General features: G+C 35.9%; 1 protein-coding gene across 1 annotated transcript; it reads left to right on the top strand.

Annotated features, from left to right (window-relative positions):
• Positions 1–418: 418 nt before the first annotated feature.
• HELRODRAFT_162812 (hypothetical protein) lies at positions 419–3,813 on the top strand (the record flags this gene model as incomplete). Its single annotated transcript, XM_009024910.1, has 4 exons — positions 419–887; positions 1,010–1,112; positions 2,107–2,241; positions 3,648–3,813. 4 exons carry the CDS (start codon positions 419–421, stop codon positions 3,811–3,813), a joined length of 873 nt encoding a protein of 290 aa, XP_009023158.1.
• Positions 3,814–14,419: the final 10,606 nt, after the last annotated feature.

Raw genomic sequence — 14,419 nt, 5'->3', positions numbered from 1 at the left:
TCCCTATAGTTCTGATCAATTATTGGTTCATACATACATACATACATACATACATACATACATACATACATACATACATACATACATACATACATACACACACACACACACATACATACATACATACATACATACATACATACATAATTGGTTTTAACGTTTTGGACTGTTTCTTTTTTGCTTTTTTGGATATTTTATGGTGGTTTGGTGGGTTTTATCAAATTTTATTTCGTTTCCAAAATTTTTTTTTTAAACTCATGACTATTAAATAGTATACAATACTAGCTTGCTGTTTTTCATTTATGTACACCATCCTTGCAATATTTTTGTTTTAATTTTTATTTTTTAGTTTAAAGTTTTAACAATGTTTGCAGTTTTATTTGTATTTTACCAACAATTTTAATTTTTATATTTATTTATGGCTCCGGTTTTACACAAATGCACTTTTTGTTTCAACCACTATAAATTAAGACCGGACGGGAAATTACACCGGCACGGATGGAAAGAGAAGGGTCAAGAATGCCCTGGGTCTATGAAAGTGGTCGACCAACTTTTGGCCGGGTCTACAAGACCTTCGGGTTTGGCTCCCCGCGCTGCACCTATCAACGAGGGTCGCGAAGCCGCACGTACATCAGCTTCGGTCACGGAGGTTCCCATGGAAATTGACTTTAACGCTTTTTTTGACAGGCTGACGGCCGCCTTGAGAAAAACCCCGGTTTTTGATCATGTGCCGAAACCATGTAGGGAAAAAGTAATAAAAGAATTGATGTCCTTCATGGTGGCAATTTGTAATGAACTCTGCGACCCAACTCACTGGTACAGGCTCTATTGTTTTTTCCCATATATCCTCAAAAAGCCTGCCAGAGGGGGTCGAAAATTCAACCAGGGTAATTATGTTAATAAACGATTAGCAAATTACTCTGCATTGGAGGCTTTGAAATTGAAAATACAATAAAACCACGAAAAAACAATCCAAACAGATGGATTCAAACCGCAATCGCCCGCATAGAACAGGGCAATCTTTCGGCGGCTGTTAGGCTTGTTTGCTCTCTCGAGGGTCTGGCGGGGGACTCGCCTGAGACATTGGTTAAACTCAACTCAATCCACCCCAGGTCACCATCGGACAGGCGAGTCTTTCCTGCACCGGAAACCGTAAATGGTTGCGTTTCACCCACCCAGATTTTGTCAGCCCTGAAGTCATTTAAGAATGGTTCGTCTGAAGGTCTTGATTGCCTAAGGCCCCAGCACATTAAAGATTTAATTTCAGGCCCACTGCCCATTGACGAGTTTGTAAGCTCCCTAACACAGTTTATAAATGTAATTTTATCTGGCGCGTGCCCATCCGCCGCCAGCCATTTCTTTTTCGGGGGTCGGTTGATAGCGTTGACTAAAAAAGATGGGGAAGTTAGACCTATTGTGGTCGGTAACTTTTGGAGAAGATTGGCCAGCAAATGTGCTCTGATCTTGGAGCTGGAAAAAACCAAGGCGAAACTTTACCCAATTCAACTGGGCGTTGGGGTGAAAGGAGGAGCTGAGGTGGCCGTACATGCGGCCCGTAAATTGGTTCTGGACCTACCCGATAAATCGGATTTTTTAAAAATTGACTTCAGGAATGCCTTTAATACCCTGAGGAGAGATTCGATGCTGGAGGCAGTCAAACGGCTCTGTCCCCAAATTTATAATTACTGCTATTCCGCATATGGCCGAATCTTTTCTCTTGGTTATAACACCTGAGTGATGGAATCGTCCGAAGGAGTGCAACAGGGTGACCCTTTGGGGCCAATGTTGTTTGCTCTGACCCTACACCCGATGTTGAAAAAATCTCTTTCAAAATTCGTTTGCGGCTACCTGAACGATATCAGTTTGGCCGCCGAGAGTGCAATTTTAGCTACTGATTTCCTGTCTTTGAAAGACAATGCCTCCATCATTAGGCTTGAGCTTAATATTAAAAAATGCGAATTGTACGCTAGTGACTCTTTTAAAATGCCACCGGCACTGGCGGAAGTGCTCTTAGTGTCTGTGGCATCATTGAGCTTCTTGGGTACCCCATTGATGGAGGGTGAGTTTCAAAACACTAAACGCAGAGCTGAAATTTGCCCTCGACAGAGTGTCTCATCTTCCGGTCCACAACGTGCTGACCATCGTCCGCAACGCCCTTAGTTTGCTTAGATTGATGTATTTCCTTCGTACATCCTTCTCGGTTGATGCATCCATTTTGGGCGGATTCGATGGTGCCCTGAGGTCAGCGTTGTCAGCCCTATGCAATGTTGAGTTGACAGACAGGGGCTGGTCTCAGGCCCAGTTGCCGGTTCGGTTTGGGGGACTGGGGTTGTTAAGCGTGGTCTAGCTGGCACCTATTGTTTACAAATCATCTGCCGCTGCCACGCTCAACCTGAAGTCTGCCCTGCTCCAGCGATTTTTTACGAATCTTGGTACCCCACCAGCATCACCCAACCGAGCAAAACATTTTCAAGCTCAGTTGCTGGAAAAGGCATACAAAACAACTTTTCAGTTTTTGTTGTCCTCTAGTCTCGACGATGCAACTTCGGCTTGTCTGCTGGCCGCGTCACGCGACGCGAGCTGCGGTTGGTTGAGATCCTGGCCCAACTCATCGGTGGGTACCCGACTGGATAATGAGACGGTCAGGATGGCCATTGGTTTTCGTCTGAGTTTAACGGTCCACCATAAATATCTGTGTAGGTGCGGTGCGGAAGCTAATGAACTCGGTCACCACGGCCTGGTCTGTCGTTTGGGTGGCGGTCGTCAGTTGCGCCATTCCGCGTTAAATGATTACATCTGCCGGCTTTTTTCCAAGACTTCAATACCCGTTCTTAAAAAGCCCTCGGGAATTTCCGCGCTGGATGGAAAACGCCCGGATGGCTGCACATTGATTCCTTGGAGAACCGGTAGATGCCTGGCGTGGCACACATACAAACACGTACGAACACACTCTCATCCACACACAAAACTTGCATACAAGAAAATGATGATGATGAGTAGGATAATGATAAAGATACGATAGCGATGACGATGCTGATAATGATCGTGAAGATGATTATGATGATGAAAATGATGATTTTTTAAAGGAAGAAAGGTTTTATAAAGCGAAAAAAAACCACGGCATTGAGCACAGAAAAACTCAAAATGGAAGAACGACAACATAGCGTGCCTCGATGGCAAATGCAGTGGGACTCATCAACAGCTGGTAGATGGACAAAAAAATGGACATATTGACTTATACCACAAATAAAATAAGTATCTGGGTGAATCATAATTATGGTGAGGTAAAATACTACTTGACGCAAAAGCTCTCTGGTCATGGATGCTTCCGAGCATATCTTTATCGTTTTGGGCATGATGATTCGTCGAAGTGCCCTTCTTGTCCGAAAATTAATGAAAATGCAGGACATGTACTTTTTTGAATGCCCACGTTTTTGAATACCACAAATAAAATAAGTATCTGGGTGAATCATAATTATGGTGAGGTAAAATACTACTTGACGCAAAAGCTCTCTGGTCATGGATGCTTCCGAGCATATCTTTATCGTTTTGGGCATGATGATTCGTCGAAGTGCCCTTCTTGTCCGAAAATTAATGAAAATGCAGGACATGTACTTTTTTGAATGCCCACGTTTTAATTGGTCCAGGAATAATCTGGAAACTGTCCTCAAACAGAAACTCCAGCCAGAAAAAATAGTAAAAGCAATGCTCACATCTGAAATTGCTTGGGATGCGATCGATTCATTTTCGTCAGAGGTTCTCCGAAATCTACGTACGATAGAAAGACAAAGAGCAAACAAAGTTGAAAAATAGAAAAATACATAAAAAGTAGAAATTAACAGAAAGAAAAGCAAATAGCTATGATCCTCTCTCCGTGCAGTAATGCCTAACGGCGGGTCAACGAGGAAACAGGGGCCAGATGTCGAGGAGGTTTTTAGTCGGTATGGGATTTTTTCGAGTCCGACATATCCAAGGGCTGTGGCCTGGAAATACGTAAATGTATTTTCCTACCTCGAAAAAAAACATACATACATACACAAATAAATACACACACACAAAAACAACGCGGCACATTATCAATCACTTGCGAGCACATACAAACACGTACGAACACCCTCATCCACACAAAGAATTTGCATACAAGAAAATGATGATGATGAGTAGGATAATGATAAAGATAAAGATACGATAGCGATGACGATGCTGATAATGATCGTGAGGATGATTATGATGATGAAAATGATGATTTTTTTCCCATTACAACTTTTACCAGCCAGTTCAAGGTGTTTTTTCGATGCGTGTGCACGCGCCTTAATGTTGTACTTAAATATGTTCGCTATATATCTATATTATATTACAAATATACATATATATTACATATATATTATATTATATATGTTACATTATATATATATATTTATTTATTTATTTATATAATGAAAATAATGTGCATACGTGCTTATACTATAAAAAAAAAATTTTTAAGAAAATATTTCTTACAGCTGACTTGGAAGATTAGACTAGAAATATCAAGCCTAAAAATGTCACCTTGCCACATTTGTCTCAGAATTTATGTTTTTAAATATTCGCGTCAGGTGATCAAGTCCCTCAGTGGATGAATGCTTCGTGAAATCGCCAATTCATCCAAATTATGTTTGGCGAGCATCCATCCGATTTACTGATTCGATACAAATTTTTATATAAAATTTATGCGGTGTAGTGGATGTAGTGTTCAGTTGATGTCTTCTGTTGGTGTTAGGTTGACGTTTTTGGGATGTGGTGTTGATGTTCGTGTGGGTGTAGTGTTGGTGTTTTGTGTAGGTGTGATGTTGATGTTTGTGTGGGTGTGATGTTAATGTTCGTGCTGGTGTGATGTTAATGTTTGTGTGGGTGTGATGCTGATGTTTTGTCCTATGTAATATTGTTTGCAACGTTCCGACGCTAGTGATACAAAAATTCCACGTAAAAACATCATTCCTCACACACGCTGTTTGTTCATTATTTGCACAGTTTTTTACATCAACATAATTTTTATTTTTATTTTCCAGCAATTTATAAAACATTCCTGACTTTGGCTCCTTATCATTGCGTGGTGATGATGATGAGACAGTATCTTTCTCTTCGGAAACGTCGTATCAAACAAAAATGTGCTGATGTTTAAAGCTTCTTCAACTTGCTCTTCAAATTGTTGTGTCAATAACTTCGAGAGGCTGAAACAGCGTTCATGCATCTTAATTGTCTCGGCGTCTGAAATCACATCCTACCTGTATCATGTCACCACCACAACATCATGACATCAACACAACATCATGACAACATCATGACATCAACACAACATTATGAATTATGACATAACATTATCAGCGCATCAATATCACACCAACATCCCATTTTCATAACAATAGCATCCAATCATTTAAACATTATTATCACATCAATATCCTAAAAATATCAATATCACATCAAGATGTCAACTGTTGATTAATGGCGACGATTACAACTCTTGCTGAAATATTATCGAAAACATTTAAAGCGTTTAAACGGAAGAGCTGCGTGCATGTTATCATTTGATGTAGTTGAGTCAAGGAAAGGACGAAAGTGTCCTTGTTTGTAAATTTTGAGTATTTCATGTAGTTCGGTTCAGTTATTGATAATTTTTTTAACAGACGATCAGATTTCTTTGCTGTCATGTCTGCTCTTGAAAAATGATGTCCATAAAAATCACGTTATGATTTTTTAACTTTTGTGTTGCTTTTGTGAAGCGACTTGAATTTGAAACAAAAATTTTCTACTGTGGAGTTTTTAATAATTTTGGATATAGTTTGTCCATTGTTTAGATTCATTTTAATATCATCTGTGTTCCATGGTTTGATTTTGGCAATTGACAACATTGTCATAACCAAAATAAAAGTTTTAATAGAGCCGTCAAAAGCATCGCAAAGATCTTCAATTTTGTGATCGTAAACATGTGTTGAGATTATTGATTCGCCTTGCCGTTTTGTTTGGTATTTGTAGATATTGTTTGTACAGAATTTTCACTTTTTTTACCTTTCCTTATGAATTGCAAATAAAGTCAAAATAAATAAGTCAAGGTTAAGTTTGTGAAAAATTTGTTAAATAATTATTTCTTAGCTGTTGGAAAGCGAGTTGAAGGAGATATTGTTTCAACCACAAGAATTTAATAATCGCAGAAAATTAGGTTCATCAGGTCTCTGGCGCAAATCGCGCAAATTTAACTTTTTTCCTTTCAAAATCCCCAGTAAGAATAAGTTGCTTTCTTTCTCGACTATTGACCACCACAGCAAATAAATCAACAGTTACTACGAAGAAGACACTCAATCGAGTGGTCGGTGGCTTGTAAACTGCCGGGACGACTGAAGTCCTCTCTTCAACGTTTGATAAAGTCTCACCGGCACATATTTATTTCAACGTCTCAACAACTAAACAAACACACATTCACGTCATTAAGTATTTTTAAACAAACTTTATTTCTATGAAAAATCCAATTCCACCCCATTTTGAATATTTGTAACTTTGTAAATTAATTAACTGTTCACTATTTTTTGTTAACCAACTTTTCAAAACCACAATTATTTCTATAGGAAATTTAAAAACGTTAAAAAATTTACTGATCTCATGTTAATTCATCTAATTTAGGCAGCTAACTTCGGACGTCGATGCGTAAGTTGCCGACGCGTCAGTTATAATTTGCATTGAATTGATTCATACATATTAAGATCGTTCATGTCATTACACTTATCACCTTTAAATTATTTATTCACCACGCCAACATCAGGCTGCACTGATGTAATTTTTTTAAATATAGCTGATTATTATTGTTATTATTAATTTATATCGCGTCCTATGCATAGCTTTAGGGACGCTTCGATAAACAATGACTTTTGGCGTTTCCTAAGGCCTAGATAAACAAAAAGTTCTTTAATCGTTTCCTAACGAGTTTGATGTTTGGTTGTTGACGAATAATGGCGGGCAAACCATTCCATATGGAAGAAGAGCTGTACGTAAAGCATTTGTTGACAACTGATGAATTGCTGACAGGTTGATGCAACCGAGTATATGAAGACAAACGAAGTTGACGAGTCGATGAACGACGCGATATAAATTGATGAAGATATGATGGTTGATATGTATTAAGTAACTTGTACGTGAGGACGCGAGTTTAAATATAATGCGTTGACGTACTGGTAACCAATGTAGTTGAATGAGTGATTCTGTGCTGGAAGATAAGTTACTGATAATTAAAATAACTTTTTCAACTCTATTTTGAGCTTTTTGAAGTAAAGTTAGAAGGTAGGAAAGAAGACCGTAGAGAAGAGAATTACAATAATATAAACGTGATAGTACGAGACATTGAGCCAGTGTAGAACCAATATTTTCAGTGAGAAAATAACGAATATGACGAATAGTCCACGTATAATACTTATATGATTTGATCAAAGCCGAGACATGAGAATTGAAGATAGAGACGAGTCAAAAGTTAAGCCTAAAAATTTGAGCTTAAAAATTGAAGAGGAAGAAGAATCAGCCAATAAAATGTGTGATTGGGGGAACAAATGCTGTTGCAAAGTGCCAAAAAACATTACTTCAGATTTGTGGGGATTTAGCTGAAGAAATTTTGATAAATACCAACCGTTTATGGCCATAGTACGTGCATTGAAGTTGTCAAGCTGAGATATATGATTAGAGGTAAAAATTTTAGCTATTATACATTTGTCATCAGCGTATTGATGAAAGAGTAAACCAAAAGTTTTAATGATATTAGAAATAGGAGAGGTAAAAGTAGCGAAAAAAATGGGACCAGGGAGAGACCCTTGGGTAAATCCAGTAAATAAAGTAATGCTAGAAAAAGAGTGAGAGCCAAGTTTAATATATTGAGAACGATTTATATATTTATTTATATTTAAAACAATTTTTAAATCATTTGAATGTGCGTGGTTTAATTCCAATCCATCAGTCTGGAGACAGGCAGTATCACTTTACTGAAACTGCTCTGATGATATTTCTTCTAAATTGAATTCACAAAATGTTTCACTTTTGGCTTTATTAGATATGAGCGCTGTTTTGATGCGATGGTTGATAGATTTTTACGTTGTTTTAATAAATTAAGTGAAAGGATGGTAAATGATAAACTAAAACTAAAATAAACCACAAATTCTGCCTGTCGGTACTTGGCAGCAATTAAAAAAGATTAATATTAACTCCCTCAACATCGGTGATTCTAATGTTGAGTTCTGCACTTCTGTTAAAAATCTGGGCGTTGTATTTGATACTGCAATGTCAATGGATCAACATACAAAGTCATTGGTTAAAGATTGTTACTATCAACTTCGCTAACTCAGACAAGTAAAAAAATCAGTCGATAACGACACCTTGAAATGTTTGGTTCACGCATTCATTCATTCAAAATTGGATAACTGCAACAGCATTTTTACGGAGTTTCAAATCAATTGATTAATCGTCTTCAGTCAATTCAAAATCGTGCTGCTAAGATCATTTCCAGAGAGTTAAAATACGACCATGTCAGTAACACTCTACGAGATCTCCATTGGCTCACAATAGAAAAAAGAATCATCTTCAAGCTTGCCGTTATGGTTTTCAAATGTTTAAATGGTTTAAGCCCAAGCTACTTGTCTGGAAGGTGTTTGTACAAACCGAAAACTATTCATCACTTGCAATTACGCTCAGATGATATGTTATTTGTTTTTAAACAATTTTGATGGTGGCCAATAGGAATTTTGCCGTTGCTGGTCCACAAATTTGGAACTCCCTGCCATACAGCCTCCGTCAACCTGGTTCAACTATTCAGAAGTTTCGCAAAGATTTGAAGACGTATCTTTTTTCCCGATGATTTCACCAGACAAAAGCAGCGCCTTTGAGTTGCATTAAAGGGCGCTATATAAATTTTCTAATAATAATAATAATAATTAACAAGTTGGTCGTGAACATGAATGAGGACTGTTTCGGATTGAAAAGGAGAGAAATTAGGAGATGAAGCATGATTAATTCTCATCCACTCAGAAATTTTTAAATCACAAAACTTGAAGTTGAAGTTATAATGTAAAAGTATAATTAAAAAATTTAAAGTTGAAGTTATAATGTAAAAAGTATAATTGAAAAAAGCTTTAAAATTTAGTTGAAGCAGCTCACTGATGCATGTTGATTGGTTTGCAGGTCCAGTAAACATGACAACATTTGAGATTCACTTCTCGCGTTTCTGCCTCATCTTCCTTTTCTTTTTGCTTATAAAACATTTTCCATGTTATTTTCAAACTCAAGTTAAGCAACTCACTACTACAATATAATAAAAATTGAACTGCACAACTCTAACTTTATTTATTTCATGGTAACTTTGTAAAATGTGTTTCGGCTGGGTGGTTTTTTGACAAACAAAATTACCTTGGAATAAAATTAAATTATTCTTTAATCATGAACACATTTAAGGAATTGAACTCAAAAATATTTTGTGGAAACACTAGCTACCACGAAAACTTTGATCCAACTATATTATATGCCAGGCAGCAAACAGTGATTCAGAAACAACATTCAGAGCAACAGAGCCATAATGCGCACCGATGAAGCGCTATCAATGATCAGCCATCATTTTCAGGGCGCATAAATTCATTACCATTGCTAATGAAATCCATTCATTTATTTATGATCAAGTGAATGTTCAGCTAGCTGGCTTGCTCTTGTTTGAAGATAGCAAGATAAATAGATAAATTAATTTGTGACTTGGTTCGCATGGTTGTCGAGGTGTCGGAATATGACGTGCATTACAAGGCAACAGGAACGTGATGTCTGAAACGCAATATACCCACACATTCACATTCAGTTGTTTTCACGTTCCTCGACTTACATTTCACGGCATGGCTTGCTTTCAAACGTCCGCATATTTCGTCGGCCAGCGACAGTGGTTGTGTGGTGGCTCTCATGTTGTGAGTTGCGACGCTAGATGATTTTCACTAGGATACTTTTTTCCAACTTGCATATCATAATTTTAAACTATTTATTTTCAGTAAAAGTTTGACTCGCTACTCTGCATATATAAAAATTTTAATTTAATTCATATTTCAATTTTCGATGCTTGGATGCATTACAATTATTTGAACTGTTGTGATTTGAAATAATCGTGCCAACAAATTCTGCCACACGTATGCAAGCGGACACTCACAGACCCCTGAATCATGTGGCAATGTGCATGGCGTTACGTACGTACGTACATACGCAAAGGTGTCTGCGTGCGTACGTCTTCAACAGGAGAGACTGGCGTATTGATATATAAACTATTTTGCTGTACTAAGTACAACTTGGCCGTGAAGAATAAACTGCTACGTTGCCTCGTTCGTTCCTCTACATGTTCATCGTTTTTATGCTCTGTCGTCCCTCTAAATAGATTGCTTTTATTGATGGCGCGGTGTTAGGCGTCTTTTATTAAGAAGAAGGATGATGTGTGTGTGTTGTGGTGGTGTGATGATGATATGGTGGTGTGATGATAGAATAAGTTGGTGATATGAGGGATGAGAGGGGAAAGAATGTAATAATGATGTGGCAATAAATAAAAATAATGCAATCGTCGGGTTACAATCTGATGATGTTCTGACGATGTGATGATGTTGTTATCTATTAACAATTTTAGAAAATGGCTTTGAATAACTGAAGAACAACATATTAAAAATGTTGTTTTGGCAGTAATTTGGAAATAATACAGCAAGGTAAAAATATGCATAAGTTTAGGATGCATGATGAATTTTGAGGAAAAAAATCTTATTTAAAAGATGATGACAAAAATTTGATGATGAAACCCCCCCACTGTCACATCATCACACCACCCCACCATCACATCATCACACCACCACACTATCACATCACCACCATATATAGAATAAAATATATAGGCCTTTGCGCTATAATAAGCACATTCATTGCATGGTAGTTAGCATATTGCGCTAAGGAGTAATTAGCATATGTTCTGTTAAGGGTAAATAGCATATGTTCTGCTAAGGGTAATTAGCATATTATGTATATGCTACATTAAGCTATCAGAATCTATAATTGATATACTTACCGCCCCTGTCAGCGCAGTTTAATGCCTGCAACTTGAGTTATGTGATTTGGATCAAAACGAGTAACTAACTAGCTGTGCACGAAGTTGTGGTGCTTCAGTCTGATGTTTCTTCCATGATCTTAACTGCGCCGATCTACTCAATTGCTTTTTTTCTTCAATGGAAACATGGATATACATTTTTTTAAACTTTCAAATTCTCGTATTTATTCAGTGTAATATTTTAATATCATAATATTATATATATCAAGGTCTTATCGAATAGTTTTTTGAGTCTCGTTTAAAAAAAAGTTATGATATCTATACCTCAAAAAGCACTTCTGCAAAAATATTACATCAATATAAAGTAAAAAAAAATCACAGCACAAATAATTTTCTAAATATTTTTCATTTATTTAAAAAAAATGAATGAAGACATGATTATTTGGAACTTGAACATGTTTGCCAACTGCAGTTTGCTTCTTCACCCACTTGGCTCGATTCACGATACCGAGTTTAATTTCTGCTAATGATTTTCTGTTTACTTAAAAAGAATGAAACGAAGGTGTTGAAATTAAATGTCTCATGTTAAGTCCTTAAATTTGCAGTTTAGAATAGATAAGGACAACATCATTAATTCATTTCCAACACAGTCAAACGTTGATTCGTCGGAAATGTCCAGTTATATTTCACTCGATAAGCCAGCAGATTGTTTAATCATATTGATTGAATTGGTACGACAAAGTTGAATACCTCTAAAAGCAATAGTGATAGCAACGCATAGAATTATTTTAAGAAACTCTCTAAGTATGCCATTACGAGTTTTCAATTGTGGGTGTTACTAAAGAAACATTAGAAAGCAGCAAACAAATAAATAAATAATGAATTCTTTATAGATTTTATCTTTCACCAGAAAGAAAACAGGCTCGTAAACTTGCGAAATGTTTCCGTGAGAGAAACGTTGAATACGTTTTTAAAATGCAAGAAACTGAACTTCATACAGTTAGACTCACTCATCTCATTGCCCATTTCACTATAATATGTAAAATAAATCAATTATGGCTCATTATAAAAAAAAACAAATAATTTTAAATACGTTTCAATCATTTTCAATCATCTCCAATATATTTTAATAATTTTCGATAATTTTTAATAATTTTCAATATTTTCAGTACATATAAATAATTTGTAATAGAATAAATAAACATTTAGAAAACATCGAACATATCTCAAAGCAGTGGTTACAAAAGATAATGCATATTTTGACAAGAAGTTATAAAAGACATTGATGTTATTATCATATCAACATGAACGTGTGTCGAACCGAAAAGTATATCATAGTGAGTTGAACGAAACATTCATTTATTGATTAGTATTAAACGAACAAGCTACACTAGTTTGGTGCACGTGTCAGCAGCATGTTGCCTGCACCACTTACACTTACACTGAGTGCGTGCTTATGACGGTGGCGACCATATAATTAGAATAACATTTATTTATTCGTTAAAATGTCTTCCAATTATATTCGAGATTATTTCACGACATAACTTTCATATTCTTTTTTCAAGTCATACAACATGAATACATATAATAATATTATGTCCAAACATAAACTGTGCTTAAAAAAGGTGTCACAATGTTTTGGAAAATTTTCAAGGAATTGAAATGATGAACTGTCAATAATAATAATAATAATAATAATAATAATAATAATAATAATAATAATAATAATAATAATAATAATAATAATATAATAAAACTCAATTAACAAACCTTTTTTTGCACTTTTGTTTGGTCTGTAGAAAACGTTGTCGATACCTTTAGAGAACCTTTTGGAAAGTGACCTCGTCAGTGCGAACATGACCTCGCCGTTCTGAAAGCTATTTTAAAACTAACTCTACTGAGTATTTTAATTGCACCTTGAAAATCTATCTATTTTTTAAAAAATCGTCGGTTGAATTATTAGTTTAAAATTTGTTATTGTGAATGTAATCCAGTTGGATACGAGTATCCACCAGGAACACAACATACAGTGAGGAGTTTCAGATGTGAGTGTCTAATGATGCGAGCCTCGGCCGCTTTGCAAGGAACACGCGACGTAAAAGAAATATGTCATGGACTTGCTAACTTTCGTGAGATGCATGCATACATGCACATGCATGCGTGCCTATATGTGCATGTATGCATGCATGCATGTATGTATGTGCACAAAACAAATATTGCGTGTGATATTTAAACTTCAATAAATATAAAGTTGTTAAGTGAACTCAAGTGAACTTAAATATTAAAAACATTCAAATATTTTAAAAATTATTTCTAACTACACACAACCACAAACACATACACAAACGCAACCACATTCACACAATCACACACACTCACATTTTTTTATTGCTCCTGACTGAACACGCATGATCAGCCTTCATGATAATGCTGTTGTCATCCAGATGGTTTCAGAGTTTTGGTGTTCACCAATTTTGCATTTACATGAATACAACAGGTGACTAGGGTTTGTTATCGTTTTTGGCTTGCTTGTGCAGTTGTTTTTCATAATTAGAGATGAAGTTTTGCGGTTGGTGGAATAACCGTTCAGTCGGGAGCAATAAACAATCACCTGAAAGAGAAACACAACACAATAATCACAAGCGAGGTACTCTACAATAACTTTGAAGTAATTCACTACAATAACAATCCACACAATCTAAGAATTGCAAAATCATTGCTCATCGAACAAAGACGTTCAGCTTTAACATTCAACAACATGCTACTGAAGCCCTACCGACTAACAGTCAGAATTCGAACAGAATTCACTTAGTGAAGACAATCAGTAACAAAGTATAAACAGACACTTAAAGCAAAATGCGTATTCAACGCTGATGATAAGAAATAATTGTTGAAAAAACTTTTTATGTTGGAATGTACATAAATATTTAAACGAAAATGCAAAAAAATAAATAAAATTTTTTTTTACGAACTGAACAAACTTGATAATGAACTGAAAATCGTCGTACGAAAAACTGAAAAATTCAATTGCAAATTGAACAACGCATGCAATGTTGTGATATTTTTAAATGTATTTTTAAATTTATATGTGTATGTATATATATATATATATATCTTTGGAAAATGACGGAAGGAATAATGGTCGAGGTTAAAAGCGATAAAAAATACGTAATTGATACGTTATTGTGTTATATTTGGTACGTTCGAAAGCAGATAAATGAAAAAGAAATGAAAACTTCTCTGCGAATTTTTTGAAGTTGACGACGTAAAAAAAGTGCAAAGTTTTTGCATCATGAAGCCAGCACGTTATCGCTCAGCCTGCCGGAGTTTTCCAAAGACGTTGATAAGAATAAA

This window comes from Helobdella robusta (assembly GCF_000326865.2).
Source record: "Helobdella robusta unplaced genomic scaffold HELROscaffold_4, whole genome shotgun sequence".
NCBI lineage: Eukaryota > Metazoa > Annelida > Clitellata > Rhynchobdellida > Glossiphoniidae > Helobdella > Helobdella robusta.
The sequence above is the reverse complement of the archived record's forward strand: the minus strand, read 5'-3'. Positions and strand labels throughout refer to the sequence as shown.